At 46.4% G+C, this 18,718-nt stretch overlaps 1 protein-coding gene across 1 annotated transcript in view; it reads right to left on the reverse strand.

Moving 5' to 3' along the window:
- DDX24 (DEAD-box helicase 24) overlaps positions 1-18,718 on the reverse strand; it is a 416,990-nt gene that overhangs the window by 202,701 nt on the left and 195,571 nt on the right. Inside the window, exon 4 of the mRNA XM_044074590.1 lies at positions 2,118-2,271. Within this exon, the coding sequence (XP_043930525.1) occupies positions 2,118-2,271 (154 nt within the window). The remainder of the gene's footprint in view (positions 1-2,117; positions 2,272-18,718) is intronic.

Raw genomic sequence — 18,718 nt, forward strand, 5'->3', positions numbered from 1 at the left:
CCCTCAAACAAAATAGGGTAAGTTGTCTGTTCAGTGGGGAGGCAAAAAGATCTACCTGAGGAATACCCCACTAATGGACCATGTCCAGAAACACATCTCTGTGAAGCATCCATTCTTGAGTCTGTGTTCTGAACCTGCTGAGTAAGTCTGCCACTAAACAGTTCTCTGAAGGAACATAACCTGCCTGAAGAGTCAAGTGATATTTAATGGATAGATCCCATGCTTGAAGAGTTAATCTGCAGAGGAGATAGGACCTCATAACCCCACCTGTTGAAGTACCACATCTTAGTTGTAGTGTCTAAGAAGACCTTGAGGAGCTGGTGTGGAAAAGAGAATGAAAAACCTACAGAGCCAGAATCATTTTTTTCATCTGTTTTATGTTGATAATGATCTGACCTCTGGTGAATGGCCAGTGATCCTGGACCTTTACAGAACCACAGAAGCTCTCTACCCAAAGTCTGAGGCATCCATGAATAGTTCCCAAGAAGGAACTGGAGTCTGAAAGGAAAGCCCCAGACTGAGAGAAAGTTGTTGAATCCACCAGTGAAGCTCGAGTTTGAGATAAGGAAGTAAAAGAACAGGGGACTCCGAGGGCGGCAGTGTTGAAGCCAGACTGATTTGAGGTACCACTATAGCTTCCTCATTATGGAGCCCAGCAAAAGGACCGATGGGAACACTGGATGTCATAACTGAGTTCTAAAGAAGTTCCTACTGGAATAAAAGCGCTTAACTCTTTGGGTTGTTTGTGTTACTTTTAATAAAAGGAATTTTATGCAACTTTTCGATCATTTGGTATTTGAGTTTTCTGGTATCCAGCACTGTCTTGGTGAGGTTTTTGTGAATTCCTGGTTTATCGTGGTTTACTACTAAGAATACTAGGGTACTTACTCACATAGAACCTGAATATAAGAGAGAGTAGTGGACAGTATTTGAATGTGATGGATAAAGTGGAAATGTCAGAAAGAAACTGAACTGTAAAAGCAGGGATTAAGGTAGGAAGAAAACTGAGTAGGAGTGGTAGAAAAGTTTGTTATTTATAAATAGATAAAAGTTATAAAGGGATAGGGGGTATGAGCTGACAACAACACAGGGATAGTGAATGGGCCAAATAGAGTGTACTTATTCCATAGACAGGAATTCAAGTTTTTAATAAGTCATGCAGACAGACAGAAGGAAAAAACCCTCAAAGCAAGTTACAAAACTGGACCACGGCCTTATTTTTGCTAATTTGAGACAGCAATAAAAGAGCTCTGGGATAACCCTGCGGACATTAAATGGCTGAACGTTCAGATCCAGAACTTAAGGAATCAGTGCAGACCAAAACAAAATCAAAATACCGTCTTTCACAGCAGTCAAGAACACTAATGATCTTTAGGTTGTTTCACAAGGTATGGTCCTCTGGGTCATCCAGTTGCTTTATTAATAGCTGGCTCTGCTTTACAACAAAACTACTGTTGTCTGTTTGTGACTGTATGTCTTGTCATCACTCTTCTTCTGAGATTTATTCTTTCTAAGCTGATAACAGGGCCTGATGTATTGCAATTTTGTGGACTGTTTTAATTTCGGTAGGGAGAAGACAGATGACCTGGAGCAGGAGATTTAAATGCCTGGCTTACCTGGCAAGAGACACTGGTAAGAGTCAGAGTGTTCAGCTATAATAAAGGCCACTTCAGAGGCCATGCAGACTTGTAGCACTTTCTAACACTTAAACTTTGTTAGACTTTTAAGCATTCTCCTTGGGCAATTCGCTTAATACAGAATTGTTATCTAGGCAATAAGAAACCTTATCAAATATCCCAAGAATGTTGTATAATACACAGCTAGAGACTGAAAACCATTGCACTGGTTTGCGGTTACTTTAGAACCATAACCATGAAATCCTTTTAATTAATTACATAGCTAATTCTTCATTCTGGCTTACTCAATAAGATTCACTTACTGTATGCCTGAATGATTACCTTCTTCTTGGAAAGCAGTACTTCTAGACTGCAACAAGAGAATGCCTATTAAGTAATGCAGCACAGATAATTTAATTGTGAAGTAGTTGGTGTTAAAGGTAATCTGATACACATCTCTAACTCAGTCAATTACTGTAATGGAAAGACAAAAATATTTACCGGAGTTTCTTGAGATATGACAAATGTGGATGTCCTCCTTTAATTAACTCCCACAGACGACCAGGAGTTGCAATTACAATTTCAGGCCTTCGATTTAATACTCTCTCCTGTTTCTGTGGAGCCATTCCACCTACTACAATTGCAGTTCTTATACCTGCAAAAAAAAAAAAGGCAACAAAATGCAAGACATTACAACCTGGCAACAGTCTATTACATACATGCTCACACAAATCTACCACCATTAAAAAATATGATGTTAAACCAGTTCCTTGGCATAGGTAAATGAAACTCTGCTAGGACCAAGATGCCTCAAGTTTCATTACCAGCCAGGTGATAAAGAATTTGCCAGTCAAAGAATAGAACTGATAAGGCACAGCCTGTTCAACTTTCTCAGGAGTGAGAGTTGGGACTATGTATTAAGGGACAAATGCTCTGCAAGTGAATCTTTAATGGAGACAAACAGAGCTGCCTAACAGGGATCAGGATTACTGGATACAACATCACTCGTGAAAACCGCTAACAAATCCCTCACACTATCCTCACTATCCCACTTGCAAATCCACCTCTTGGCCTACTCTGAGGCGTTAACAGGACGATGGAAGGAATTAAAAAGGCAAACCCCTATGATGCTTCACCAGCTGGAGGGGCACGGGGAAAAATACATAACATGGAGCACATTGATTATACTTTTAATTATGCTCAAAAAAAGTACAGTTTTGTACCTACCATAAATGTAGATGTCCGATAGGTATGCATCTGCAGTCATCACATATGGGTTGTCCTGCCTCAGGCAGCCCCTCGGTCGGCCGGATTCCAAAGTCTGGGTCCGGCGTCGGCTGAAGTCGCCCCTTCCCCGACGTCAGAGCGCCTGGGGTATAAAAGCGTCAGCCGACGCCATCTTCCTCAGTTTTTCTTGCCCCAGATGCCAGGTGCCCTCAAAGGAAGGCTAAATTTGGAGAAATGCAATAAATTCCAAACATGCACTAAAATATATATACATATATAAAAACAAATACACCATAATAGATATCCCCAGCTAGCTATGAGAGGGGGAATGTACCCAAGAAATACCACAGAGGGGAAGGAGGGAGGGTAAACCTGACTGCAGATGCATACCTATCGGACATCTACATTTATGGTAGGTACAAAACTGTACTATGTCCTTCAAGGATGCATCTGCAGTCATCACATATGGGTAGAATACCATAGCCAATCTGGGGGTGGAGGATCTATGTAAAGGATGGTGTAGATAAAATGCCCTGCAGGACTGCCGTAGCAAAGCCGGCTCTGGATCTGGAATATAAAGGTAAGTTGTAATGCTTGGAAAATGTATGCACGGAGCTCCATGTAGCAGCTTCTAAAATGTCCTTGGTAGCCACCCCTCTTAAGAAGGCTGTGGAGGTGGCTGTGGCTCTGGTCGAATGAGGTCTAATGTTAGCTGGCACAGTTTTTCCATGAAAGGAGTAACAGAAACGAATGCAATTCCCTATCCATTTTGAAATTGTCTGCTTTGAAATTGCTTTTTCTTGTGCACCAGCAGCATATGCTACAAACAACTGGTCAGTTTTTCTGCAATTTTTAGTTCTGTCCAAGTAGGAGCGCAACTGTCTGTGTATGTCCAGGGTGTGCAGAAGCTTTTCCCCTTTGTTTTGTGGATTTGGAAAGAAGGTAGGCAGGTGAATAGCTTGGTTTAATGAGAATCTAGATACCACCCTTGGCATAAATGAAGGGATTGGTTCTCAATGAAACTCTGTCTTGATGAAAAATAAGAAATGGCTGTACTGCCATGAGGGCCTGCAACTCAGATACTCTTCTTGCTGAGGTTATGGCCAGAAGGAAGGCAGTCTTCCAAGAGAGGAACTGTAGTTCTGCAGATGCTGCTGGTTCAAAGGGAGGCAGTGTTAGTTTTTCCAACACGAAGTTAAGGTCCCAAGTAGGCAGTGGTGGTTTCCTTGGAGGATTGATGTTTTTAATTCCTCTTAGAAACTGTCTTAGCAGAGGATGAGAGAAAACAGGTGGATCTGCTGAAATTGCTGAAGCATGAATTTTAATGGAAGAGTAAGACAGGCCATTGTGGAGCATTTCTGCCAAATATTCCAGAATATGTGCCATGTTCATAACTGTTGCATCTAGGCCCTTTGAGGTGCTCCAGGTGTGAAATCTTTTCCATTTTGCTGGAGTATGCCTTTCTTGTGGAAGGCCTGCGAGCTTCCATGATGATATCCTTCACTCTCTTGGATAGCTTATCCTGGTGATGTTCAAGGTATTTTCCAGGCAGCTAGTTGTAATGTTTTCAGGTTGGAATGCAGAGTTTTGTAATTGTGCTGTGTCAGGAGAAGCGGCCATTGTGGCAGAAGCCATGGTTTTGTCCGTGACATGCTCTTTAGCAATGGGTACCAGTGCTGTCTTGGCCAGTCCGGAGCTATCAATCACTCTTGGCTGCTCTGCCTTGATCTTCAGTAAGACCTTGGTCATTAATGGAAGAGGTGGGAATGCATACACTGTTAGAGTTCTCCAGCTGAAGGAGAGAGCGTCCACTTTCCATGCTTTTGGGTGGTTTGTCCTTGAGCAAAAATTCTCCAGCTGATGATTGTGTGGGGAGGCAAAGAGGTCTATGTCCGGTCTCCCCCATGACTGTGTTATCTGATGGAAGATGTCTGGGTGCAGCATCCATTCGTGTGCATCCATGATGTTCCTGCTTAAGCTGTCCGCCAGTATATTGTCCTTTCCTGGTACAAACTGGGATTGCAGTTGTATATTGAGAGTCAAGGAAAGTTCCCATAGATTCATTGCCAGTCTGCAAAGAGGGTAGGAATGGGTGCCCCCCTGTTTATGTACCACATAACTGTAGTGTTGTCTGTCCTTATTAGCAGGTGGCCTTGATGTAGAAATAACTTGAAGGCCTCGATTGCATGCATCACTGCCAGCATTTCCTTTTGGTTTATGTGCATGCGTAGCTCTTTTTGTGACCATAGACCTTGAATGCATCTTCCCCTCCATGTGCGCTCCCCATCCGTGGTCTGAAGCGTCCGTTGTAATGGTTTGGCTGGCTATTGGTTTGCTGAAGGGCAAACTCCTGTTTGACTGGCTTGCTTGAGCCCACCACAGAAATTCCCTTTGAAGGCATGGGATGAGTGGTATCAAGGTTTCCAAGCTGTGACTGTGCTGAGTCCATAAACTCCTTGGGTACCACTGGAGTTTCCTCATATGTAGCCTTGCTTGAGGAGTCAGAAGAATGCAAGAAGCCATGTAACCCAGGGCCTGCAGGATTTTCCTTGCAGTCAGCTGAGTTTGTCTCGACAGGTTTTTAAAGTAATCCGGTAGTTGGTTTTGTTTTTCTTCTGTGAGGAAAGCCATTTGGGTGGTTATGTCTAGATCCGCACCCAGAAAAGTTATTCTTTGGGATGGTACCAGTCTTGACTTGTGAATGTTGACTGTATATCCCAAGGCCTGAAGAAGATAGATGGCATAATTCAAGTGTTTTACCAAAATTTGTTTGCTGTCCGCTTGTATAAGGCAGTCGTCCAGGTACGGGTATATTTGCATCCCCTGAAGTCTGCAGTGTGCAATTACTGATGCCAGGCATTTCGTGAATACTCTGGGCGCAGTAGATAAGCCAAAGGGCAATGCTGAGAATTGATAATGCTCTGAACCTGCAAGAAATCTGAGGTGTCTTCTGCAGCTTTGTCTGATAGGGACATGCAGGTATGCCTCCTTGAGGTCCAGAGTTACCAGCCAAGACCCCTTGCCCAGCATGGGAAGGAGTTGCTGTAGAGTCAGCATTTTGAATTTTGGCACAATGAGATAAGTATTTAGTGCGGACAAGTCGAGAATAGGCCTCCATTGCTTTTCTTTTCTTGGAATAAGGAAGAGTCTGGAATAAAATCCTTGGCCTTGTTCTGCAAGAGGAACCTTTTCTATTGGTTTCATTTTCATTAAGTTGGAGATTTGTTTCAAAGCCTCTGCCCTTTGATTTGGTGGCAGGTCTGGCATGCCTTTTCTTTTCGGTAATGTGTGGAAATGGAACCTGTATCCTTTTGTCTATTATTTGTAGTGTCCATTTGTCCCTTGTAATAATGTGCCAATTTTCTGAAAATAAGGAAAGCTTTCCGCCCATAGGTGCTTCCAATTGAGCCCTGGTTGGCGGTGTCAAAGTAAAGTCATTGAGTGTGTCCTTGTGCAGCAGTTGTAGGCCCTGCACTATCCCTCTGGTTGGGAGGCTGTCATTGACGTCCTCTGTAGGAGCCTTTAGCTTGCCCTCTACCTCTGGCACGCCTGTTCTTGCCTCTCTGAAATCTGTCTGTGTCTGGAAAGGACCAGTTCTTGGAAGGCCAATTTCTGCTGAATCTTGGTGGTTGGACTTGCATAAAATCTTTGACTGTTTGTACAGATTCTGCCCTTTCTTCAAATTTCTTTAAGACCTCCTGAGCAGTGGAGCCAAATAACTTTTGCTTTTCCAGTGAAGCATCCAGAAGCTTTGCTTTAACATGGTCTGGCAGAGATTGTTCCTTCAGCCAGGCATGCCTACGTATGACTGCACCTGTCACAGCTGACCTACATGAAGCTTCCAATGCATCATAACCACACTGCAAGAAATGGTTGCTAACCTGTTGAGAGTTATGTACCAGATCCTGAAGTGATTTGCGATCTAGGGGTTCAGGTGAAGACAGCTTTTTATGCAATTCATCTAACAAATATTCTTGGTACTGTATCATATGAAATTGACAGTTTAAAGCCCTCATAGAAAGGGTAGCAGAAGTATACACTTTTTTACCCCAACGCTCTAAAGCCCTGGATTCCCTTTCAGAGGGGAGTGGATTTTTTGTAGTGACAGTTGCAACCCCTTTAGGGCCCTGAGAAATAGTTTCTGGATCAGCAGAGTGGGCCTTGTAAAGGAAAAGATGTGATTCCGGGACCCTGTAGTACCTATCGGGTTTGGCAGGAGCCGGAGGGAGAGTGTCAGGGGTTCTGCTAGATTCAGAGTACACATCATCAATGACATTCAAAACAGGGGGAATAGCCAAAGGTCTATGCTGAGGCAAATGCAAGAAGGTCGTTAATCTCTTCCTGGAATCAGAGAATTCCTGGCCCTGCCATTGGAAATGCTCCCTCAGTGTGCAGAGTTTCCCCAAAGGACAGTTCTTCAGGAGGGGAGGCCAAAAGGATAGATTCCTCTGCATCTGAATCCTCGTAGGCCGAAAAAGCTCCTCCTGGTAGTCTGAGAGGGCAGAGCCATCAGAGGCCTCATCTGAGAAGAGGGGATCAGAGGGCTCAACCCTGGGCCTTTTTTCTGTAGGAGGTTGAGAGCCCCTGTCCGGATGAGGCTGAGAGCCCCTAATTAATGAAATAAGGTCCTCTGCTAGACTAAGGATCTGAGAACCTGTAGTGGGTCCCTGAGGGATAACCCTGGGAGGCATAGATTTAGAGTGTTTAGCAGCTTTAGCCCTAGAGAATGCCTTAATAGACATGGATGCAGGAGGCCTGGCTGCACCACGTGCTGGTGTAGTTTTGTCTAAGGGAATGGTGTCGGAAGGTTCCTGGACACCAGATTCCAAAGGAGATTCAACAACCGAGACAGTAGTGTCCTCCGGGGCCGAGGTTGTCGGTTGTACGGTTTCGGTGGACGGTAGTACCAAGGACTCTGTTTCAGCCGAAACAGAGACACTCGCGGTAGGCCTGGCCGTGGTTTCAGCCGAAACCACGGGTGTCGGTCCTTGTCCTTCCGTTTCTTTATTAAATGTGAAGTCGGAGTCTCCGACGGCATTTTGTAAGCAAAACTAGCCCCAAAAAATTCCTCTGCAAACTCCGACCGACGTCTTAGAGTGTGTCGGTTGAAGGAAGCACAGGCGGAACAGGCCGAGACGTCGTGGTCTGGGCCTAAGCAAGGTAGGCAGTAAGAGTGGAAATCCTTATGAGGTATTTGTTTCCCACAAGTTAAGCAATTATTAATTTTATCTGACATCGGCTGAGGCAAGAAAGAGTCCCCAACGTGGTACTTAGCTTTTGAAGTCTTCGGTTTAGCTGAATTACAGGAGCTGGCCGACCGGCACTTGCGAACTGCTTCTGCTTCGGGCACCATGCGGCAAGAAAGAATGAGGAAGATGGCGTCGGCTGACGCTTTTATACCCCAGGCGCTCTGACGTCGGGGAAGGGGCGACTTCAGCCGACGCCAGACCCAGACTTTGGAATCCGGCCGACCGAAGGGCTGCCTGAGGCAGGACAACCCATATGTGATGACTGCAGATGCATCCTTGAAGGACATCAAGACAAAATACCAACGGTACAGCCAAGCTCAAATGTACGGCTATTACAGGGAACAGTCTTAATTATTTTTGTCCATTTGCATACAGAACATATAACCCTTCCAAGTCATTTTATTTACCAGTCTGTTAATGTTGTTTAATATTGCTAGCTGCTCACCATGTTTTTTTTTTTCTTATTTTAAGCAGACTGAGAAAAGTTATTGCACATTTAAGCACAACTATGCTACGAAAAAGAAAGAAAGAAAAAATAAGAATAATGATACGGACAAGCATTCCACAGCCTATATCAAATTTTGAAAAAAATCAGCAAGTGTTAGATTCAGCAGTTCTACATTATAGAGGCAATGAAGGTAAAAGGCCATTTGACAGAAAAGAATACAGATGACCGGTTCTATTGTAATGCCACTGCACTACCTGGCCTTGAAAATGTAAACTTTGAGTGTTAAAAAGCAGACCCAATAAATAATAATATGCACATACAACTAATTATTACTTCAACCTTCTAAACTGATTTGTTATATTAGTTATGGCTTTATTTAAATTGTTTTAAGCTCTTTTTACCACGATGACAAAATTAGAAGTTATGTACTCACCATAACGTTCCATCTGAGTAGGTGACTTCATTCGGATGCAACCTGTGGGTATCGGATCCGACCTCGGATCCGAGCCGGCAATTCAAAAGCTTAGGCTCCGAGCTCCTAGCTCCTCCCTCTTACCCATAACCCCTTGCCACGCCCTGACTGACCTCAGATTGAGTTTGCCTCAAATACTGACCACAGTATACTAAAACAGCATAAATACTCGCTCTATAAAGGTCAGGGGGATGGAGGGGGGGATGGTTGCATCCGAATGAAGTCACCTACTCAGATGGAACGTTATGGTGAGTACATAACTTCTAAATCTGAAGTAGGAAGACTTCATTCGTCTGCAACCTGTGGGACAGAGTCCCTAGCTACCTGAATCTTGGGCGGCCATCATGGAAGGATGTTCCGGAGCACCGCTGAGCCAAAGGATGCTCTTCCTCTAGAAACAACATCCACCTTGTAATGAGAAATAAAAGTATGAGGCGAGGCCCAAGTAGCTGCCGCGCAGATATCATCCAACGAAACACGGGACTTAAAGGCGGCTGACGTAGAAACTGCCCTAGTAGAATGAGCCGTAACCCTCTTAGGAGCAGGTCTGCCTGAAGTGTCATATGCCTGCAATATGCAATTAGCAATCCATTTAGACAGAGTGACTTTAGACACTGCTTTACCCAGAGCAAATTTAGCAAAGGAGACTAACAGCTGATCTGATTTCCTGTGGCCAGCTGTCCTGTTAATATAAAAACGTAATTGTCTATGAACATCCAATGAATGCAATTTGTATTCCCCTTTGTTTGAATACTTGGGGAAAAAAGACAGGCAAATTGATTGACTGGTTAATATTGGATTCAGAAGAGACCTTCGGAAGAAAAGATGGATTGGTCCTGAGGCACACCCTATCAGGGAAGAAAGAAAGGTAAGGCGGTTTGACACAAAGAGCCTGAAGCTCAGACACCCTTCTGGCTGAAGTGATAGCTACCAGAAAGACAGTCTTCCAGGAAAGGAATTTTAAATCAGCAGAAGCTGCAGGCTCAAAGGGAGGAGCAGTAAGGGCCTGCAGGACTAAAGACAAATCCCAAGGCGGTACAACCTCCTTGACTGGAGGCCTTAATAAAAAAACTCCCTTGAGAAAGGATTTGCATAATTTCGCTGTCATAAGGGGAGCTGTGTCCTGTCCAATGTGATAATGCGATATAGCCGCCAATTGTACTTTAATCGTGGAAGAACTGGCCCCTTGATGAAAGAGGTCTGTTAAAAATTCTAGCACCGCAGAGATAGGTGCTGAAAAAGGATCCACCGTTCTCTGCCCTGCCCATATAGAGAACCTCTTCCATTTACTCCGATAAACCTGTCTGGTAGAAGGTTTATGAGCAGCCACCAAAATTGCTTTGACCGGTGAAGAGATACCGGGAGTCCTAATTAAGGTTGGAATTGGAGCAGCCAAGCTGTCAACTTCAGGGTCCGCAGATTGGGAACTGGCATTCCCAGAGGGTGAGAGATGAGATCCGAAATTGGATCCAGAATCCATGGTGGATTGATTTTGTGAGACCATACGAAGGGGAACCAAGGTTGTCGAGGCCAGAATGGGGCAATGAGAATCATTCTGCTCCCCAAACTGTTGGCTTTCTGCAGAAACCTCTGCATCAGAGGAAGTGGAGGGTAGGCATAAAGGAGACCGGGAGGCCAAGCATGCACCAGAGCATCCTCGAACTCCCTGGTGGAGGAAGTAGAGCGAAGAAATTGTCGCATTTGGCGTTTGAGGGAGAAGCAAAAAGATCGCAACAGGGTTGCCCCCAAACGGCAAAAATCTTCTTCGCTACTTGAAGGTTTAGGGACCACTCGTGTGGAGAAAGGATGGTGCGACTGAGCTTGTCCGCAAGGATGTTGGACTTTCCGGGAATGTGCGTTGCTATCAGAAAGCGTTTGGTGGAAATTGCCCATTCCCAGACTCTCATGGCCTCTCGACAAAGGGGATAAGACCTGGTTCCTCCCTGCTTGTTGATATACCAGACTACGGACATGTTGTCTGTCTGAATCGCAATAGTCCCTGTAGGAAGAACGTGGTGAAGTGCTTGCAACGCTAGGAGCACCGCCTCATTTCCAGGACATTTATATGCAATGATGTCTCTGTGGGATTCCACGTGCCTTGGACAATCTTCCCCGCAGAATGCCCCCCCCACCCGAGGCAAGAAGCGTCCGTGGTCACTGTGGCTCAGGGAAATGCAGCGCAAAAGGGTCTTCCTGCTAGGGGCTCCGGAGAAAGAAGCCACCACAGAAGGGAGTCCCTGCACGCTCTGCTGACCGCAATCGGAGCGTTTAGAGACGAACAAAGAGGAGACCACTGAACTTGAAGGGTCCATTGAAGAACCCGCATGCGTAAGCGGGCATGAATTGGAAGCGGAATAGCTGCCGCCATAGAACCTAGGGCCCTCAGGACCGAAGCTGCAGTTGGTGACGGTTGAAGGATCGCTGTCACATGACACCTCAGGCTGACGATACGGTCTGGGGTGAGGAAGGCTCGCATTGATCTGGTGTCTAGTCTTCCTCCTATGAAATCTATAAGTTGAGTTGGATTCAAGAAAGATTTCTCCCAGTTGATCGTTATGCCCAGCCTTGGTGCTAGTTGAAGGAAGTAATCCCTGGCTGAGCACAGAAGATGCCTTGATGATGCAGTTAGGAGCCAGTCGTCCAGGTACGGAAAGACCTGTAATCCCTGGAGCCTCAGGTGGGCCGCTACCACCGCTAACACCTTGGTAAACACCCTGGGGGCTGAGGTGAGACCAAAGGGGAGGACCCTGAACTGATAGTGACTGGCTCCCAGCCGGAAGCGAAGAAACCTCCTGGATCGTCTGTCCATCCGAATGTGGTAGTACGCATCCTTGAGGTCTATGGAACACATCCAGTCGTTCTCCCTCAACAGGGGGAGTATAGATTGCAGGGTGACCATCCGGAACTTTTGCTTGGTTACTGACAGGTTCAACAGGGAAAGGTCTAAAATTGGTCTTAAGTCCCGCGTCTTCTTTGGCACCAAAAGAACCTGGAGTAAAACCCTAATCCGGCTTGATCTGGGGACGCGCTGGATGGCTCTTTTCCTAGCAGCTGCTCGATTTTGAGAGCTGCCGCCTCCCTTTGGTCGGGTGGAACATCTGGGAGGCTGCGAGATTTGGGGATCTTGATTAGGGGTATTGAATATCCTCTGGATATGAGTCAAGCACCCAACTGTCTGTTGTTATGGACTCCCAAGAAGTCAGGTGCATCGAAACCGCCCGACTGCCTCCAGAGACGGACAGCCGGGCAACCCTTCAGGGCTGCTGCGTGGGTCTCTCAGAGAAGGGTTCTCTGGACCCAAAATTGCCAGGAGCCCCCCTGCCTCTGGCACGACGACCTCCCCGTCCTCCTCTGCCACGGAAGGACTGGTTATCCGGAGCAGGTTGGGACTGCTGCGACTTCGGAACCACATCTTCTTCTGTCCCTTTTGGTTCTTAGAGAAGGACCTCTGGGGAGCTGAGAAGCGGACTCGACGGCAGACAGCGTCTTCCGTCCTTTTCGCTCTGGACAAGTGTCTCGCGAACAGTCTTGCCAAATAAGGCAGAACCATCGAAGGGGCATTCGCGAAGGTCGCCTTAAAGGGCTCAGCAAAATCACAATGGCGGAGCCAGGCCTGTCGCCTCATGACAAGGCCTGCTCCGCTGGCTCTAGCGGCTCCCTCAGTAGCATGAGACAGCAGCCGCATAGATGTATTGGATACAGATCTGAGAGTGGCCATCCGGGTGGAATAAACCTGCTTATCCTCACTCGAGATGGACTCCGGGAGATGCAGCGTACTCTTTAATCAGATCTCGCTGCATCCTAATGACATGCGCCATGTAGTTCAGCGCTCTCAAGGAGAAGGTCGCTGAACTAAACACTCGCTTCCCAATTCGATCCATCGAACGGGACTCCTTGCCCGGAGGATGGACGGAGGGACTCTCCTGGGCCAATTCCCTCTTCGTGGCTGCAGCCATCATCATGGCATCTACTGGGGGACCCTTACTCCAGTGGGTGCGGTCTGATGGAGGAGAAAGAATGCGGTCCGGGCGTTTTGGGATAGGCTCAATGGTGTCCGGATCCTTCCACGCCCTGATAGATATAAGATCTACCAGTGGGTCAGCAGGAGGGGACACCCAAGAGGTAGAAGGGCCCGCCTCGAATGCCTCCAAGAACAGAGACTCGTCCGAAGAAGCCTTGGAGGCAGACCACCCCCCCCTGATCCTTAACATCTCCATGATGTCTCCAAATGAGACGTCCTCAGGGGGTGACCTAGGGGAGCCTTCCCCTTCATCCAAGTCCGTGTCTTCAGTGACGGACTCAGGGGAGTCCATGTGCCTCCTCTTGCACTTGCGCTTCCGAGGTACTTCATCGGGGGGGCTGTCCGAGGAGTACTCTTCAGCAGATGGATGTTCCAAGGGAACCACTTGGGACATCGAGGCGGGCTGTCCCTGGGACCGGCTGGTGGGGGCCTGGCCCAACTGCAATGGAGTGCGGGATGGAGCCGTGGCAGGGACCGGGGGTCCGGATGTCCTCGACAGTGCCCTTTCCATAACGCGTTGAAAGCCGAGGGGAGCCAGCTTCTCTAAGCCCGAGCCGACCCCCACTCGGATCCGGCGACGGATCGGAGTCGGAGCGAAACCGCCGGATCCGAGACCAGTGTGCTCCGACCTGGACGGGCAAGACACACCAGCTCCCTCGGATCCGAGGCTCGGCCCTCGGCTCCAAGAGGTCGGGTCCGAAGTACCCGAAGCACTCAAGGGATGGGACGGATCCGAGGTGCGCCGACCAATCGGATCCGACCCACCCCCGGATCCAAATCTGCACGGCGCCGAAAGCTCCGAACCCGTGGTATGGGTCGGAGAAGGAGCTACGAGGGCGCGACAAAAGGGGCAGAAGCCCCTCCCAGTTGGGGGCTAGGAGCACTCCATTTGCATTTGGGCCTGGATGAATTTCCTCATCATCCGGTCCATATCAGCTTCGCTCATCGAAAAGGTCGATCTAGAGGAGGCCACCGAAGCGGACCTAGAGAACCGCCTCGGAGACCTCCTGGAAGGGCTAGCCTCCTCCTCCTCGGGTCCAGGAGAGAACCGAGGGGAGTGGAGCCGAGGAGGAGGAAAGCTAGAAGGCACACGGGAAGCCCGCTTAGATGGAGGACCCGAGCTGGAACCTTCCGCTCTCCTCTTGTGGTGCTTCTCCTGTGCCTCTCCTTCTGTCTCTCCCTACTAGAATCCTTCCTCCGGCATTTTAAGGGAGGTTGAGTCCCAGCCGGAGGGGGAGAACTGACAGCAACAAGTTGCTGACTGGAGGGGGCAGAGGCCGAAGCAGTATCTGGGGGTAAAAGACCCGCCAGCACTAACTTCGACCTCCGTTCCCTTAAAGCCCGGGGGTTGAACCCTGCACAAATGGTACAACCAGAAGACAGGTGTTCAACCCCCAAGATTTAACGACGAGTGTGGCCATCTGCTGGGGACAGCTTATGGCCACACTCGGTACATTTGGAAAAGACAGCCTTAGGGGCTTCAGACATAACACCTAAGGCCTAAACACACACACAAACAAACAAACTACGAAAAACCCGAGAAAAATTAACTAAAGAGGGAGGGAAAGCCTTAACCACACACAACACTAACTATATTTGTAACAAAAAAAGAGAATTTCAACAATTTTCCTGTCAGAAAACTACTTCTCAAAAACCACGCCAGGAGCTCAAGAATTCCGTTGCTTCTTGAAAAGCGGCAAACGAAATCTGAGGTCAGTCAGGGCGTGGCAAGGGGTTATGGGTAAGAGGGAGGAGCTAGGAGCTCGGAGCCTAAGCTTTTGAATTGCCGGCTCGGATCCGAGGTCGGATCCGATACCCACAGGTTGCAGACGAATGAAGTCTTCCTACTTCAGATTAAAAGTTATGTATTTACCATTTTTTAGCCCTCCATGCCCATTCACTTCAATGGCAGGACTGGTTGTCACCGACCACATGCTCTTCAGTATGTATAGAGCTTTCCCAACCTCAAGATTCTTCCAGCACAGGCATAATACCCCACACTTCCCATTCTCTCCAATCATATAATGCCTCTCTCTCTCATATATATTTACAAATGCATCATAGGGTACAGGAAGGGTTGGCTAGGTCTTCCCAAAAGGGTATTTCAAAGACAGGAGGAGATAGGTGGGTCAGTATGCTGGAAGTGGATGAACATGGATCGTGAAAATTTTGCATTATGCATACACAAATTTTGTATCATACATGATCTCGTCTATGTACATCAATAAGACATGATCTCGTCTATGTACATCAATAAGACAAAGCCCCCAGATGCTAGTCTTAGATGGATTTGCGACAAAATGCTACGATGATCAGTAGCTCCAAAGGTCGACATGGCCTTTCTGGAATAAGCCTTTGGCTTTCCTGGCAAATGTTTAGTTTAGAGAGACTAAGGGAAAAAACAAGGTAATGCATAGAGTCAGTCACCTAAAGAAAGTAACATTACACACATTTTGCTCTAATTTAGCCATAACAGAGGGCAGAAAAAGTTGGTCATTCTTCTGGATATTTTTGGAAATGTGCAGACAAAACAATAATATTCTGTGAACATCAAGACAATGTAACTTGCGTGTTACTTTATTAGAAAAAATGTGGCAGGAACACTGATAAACTATTGTTTAAGTTTAAATCTGAGGTTATATTCAGCATAAATGCAAGGTTCATTCACAGACAGGCACTGTTTTGTGAAATACAAAAACTGGTCTGACAAGCCATTAAGTTTGGCAACCAAAAATAACATTTTCCAAGTCAAATGATTTGAGTCTATGCTAGCCACTGGTTCAAATGGAAGTGCAGTCAATCTTTTGGAACACTATTCAGATCCCATGGAGGAATGGTTTTTTTAAACGAGGTCTCGGTAAGAAAGCACCTCCAAAAAAGGCCTTACTGAACTTGAAAGAAACTAAAAAATAGGTTATTTAGTTCTTACCAAAAGTTAGAATTTGTTTCTACATGAACCTTCAAGACTGAACAGCTGAACAAAATTTAAAAATTGTAGAAGTTCTGGTAGAGTAGAGGTGTCATATAAGGGTGGACCCTTTGCTTGGTTGCCTATAAGGAAAATACCCAGTCATCTCATCACCTTTATAACAGTGGGTCTTGTGGGTACAGTAAAGATGTGGATCACCTCAGCCAGGTATGCTATATCCCTGGAAATTAACATAACTGGAGAAACCATATGATCAGTTTGATGGGCTGAAGCTCCAGATGATGCTTGGGTGATGGGCGAGACAGAAGACCTTGGCAAAGACCATGGAGAAATTTCTGTATCAGGAAAAGCCAAAGAAGAGGAAACCATGCCTATCAGGGCCATAAAAGGGCTATAAAAAACACTTTGTCCCTGCTCAGTCTGACTTTCTGCAGAAACTTCATGATCAACAGGAAAGGGGAAATGGCATACAGTAGTTCTGGAGGCCACTAATGACAAGCATATCCTGTGGGGTCTTTCCCTGAGGAAGGGTTGAGTATGTAAACAGGTTGCAGCTGGGCTGTCTCCAATGGCAAACAATCATGCAGGTCATTATACTGAGACTACTCATGTGACATCAGTGTACATCTGCTGAGTTATCTGCAAGAGAACTGCCTTGTTCAGGATATGTGCATTGCTAGTTAGGAGAAATTAGAATCAACGGCCTATTTCCATAGTCTGAGACTCCTGACACAGGAGATGGGATCTAGTTCCCTATAGACATCTGTTCACATACCACATATCCTCCTAGTCATCAGAATACATTAGAATAATGTAAGTGCTGACTTAGAAGATAAAACATTTACAAGCAGGGACTTGGGAGATGAACCATCTGCAGGCTGCATGTGCCCATTAGAGACATAGGTGCCAAACCAGGGATTGAATTTCTTGTTTCCCATCCAACTGTCCAAGTCACACCTGAAATGGGTTAGGGAGGAACTCTGCTTCACATGGATGGGGAGCCTGTTCCTGAGGAGTCGTCTCTGGGATACATACCCATCTCTCCAGCAGGTCCTATTTATCACAGGTAAGGTTTAAATCTTCAGAATGGGTAATTCTGGTGCTGTTTGTGGATATGCAGGAGGTCCATCAAGGTGGGGTCTGACAATGCCTCGTATGCCAGGTCTACATCTCCCATCAACCGTCTGTAGGAGACGGTAAACAGGGACAGGGCCTTGAGGTGGTCTGCATAGGACATGTTACTCATGCCCTGTATTCTTTTAGTGAGGAACCTCTGTGGACATTCCAGTTATTGGATATGCTTGGTTAGGTACATGCCAAAGGGGTCACTGTACTCATTGATAGGTTTGATGAATGACAAATACAGTGGGAACAAAGACTTCGTTGGACCTAGATGAAATACCTTTGTTTTTTAAGTTGCAAAACACAGAATGCTTTCCACACTGCTGTAGACACATGATGGTCGAAGGCTAAATTACCATCTGTGTGTATCCCCAAGCCCTGACTACTGGGTCAGCTCTTAGGGTTATGATGCCATTATACTATTATGCATTTCTTGGCATTTAGTTTTAGTCCATGGTTCAGCTCCGACACCAGTTATTTGCCTTTGTCAGTCCTTCCTGGAGAACATTTGTTTCACTGGGGGATTCTATGACAACTCCTAATTTGCAATCATCTGCAAATTTCGTCAACCAAAGGTCAATGGCATTAGCCCTGACTTCAGAGAAGTAAATGGCAAAAAGGAGTAGTCCCAGGACAGATCCCAGAGAGACTCCACTTGTGACTGATATCTTTTTTGAGGTGGACTCCTCAGTTCTAACTTCCTTGGTCCTGTCCTGTAAGCCAGCTGGCTATCCATAGAGTAACATTAGGGTTTATACCTAACCCCTCGAGTCTGTCAACGATGGCCAAGTGGGGTGCTGTGTCAAATCCCTTGGTCAGGTTAAAGTGGGCAGTGTAAACCATTTTGCCCTCGTCCACTGCTCTGGACCTTCACAAAGAAATCCACCAGGTTCAGTAGTCATATGCTGCCCTTGATGAAACCAAACTGAGTTGGATCCAGTGTCTGGAGGTTTCCTATGCCATTACTGATCATTTCTATAACAATTCTTTCCATGGCGTTGCACATGAGACTAGTGAGACTTATGGGTCTGTAGTTTCCAAGATCTGTAGATGGCCCACCTTTGAGCAGAGGGATGACTGTTCTCCATTCATGAGGTACAAATCCAGTTTGGAGGCTAGAGTTAAACAGTAATTCCAGAGGGCCTGATACGTCATGTTTCATGCTATTTTGAAGGTATCCTGGGGTACTGCCTGGGCCCATTGAATCTGTGTTCTTGACCCAAAAGGCAGCATTAAGGCCCTCTTCCTTAGTGATAGCAAGGGAGTTATATTTGTTGGTATTGCCTCAGGAAAGGTTGAGGGGGAGAGAGGGTAAAGACGGACCTGAATTTGTCAGCGAGTAGGTTTGTTATATTTTCCGGCTCAGAATAGGTGGCTCTGTTAACAGTGAGCTCCGCCTTTGAGGTTGCGGACATAGCTAAAGAATGCCTTGTGGTTGTCCTTTTGGCCTGGGAGGCCAAATTTACCTCAGCTTTGGCTTTGGTAGAATTTATCTGTCCTAGGTTCATAGGTGTTTACTAGGCTAATGAACACAAGGGCATTTTTACATCTAGCTATGCATCCCAAATCTATGAAAAGTTCTACCCTTGATAAATATTAGCAGACCGCACCAGAAGAGTTAAGAAGGCTGATAA

Source organism: Protopterus annectens, chromosome 6.part0 (genome assembly GCF_019279795.1).
Source record: "Protopterus annectens isolate FY-2018-M chromosome 6.part0, PAN1.0, whole genome shotgun sequence".
Taxonomy (NCBI): Eukaryota; Metazoa; Chordata; order Ceratodontiformes; family Protopteridae; genus Protopterus; species Protopterus annectens.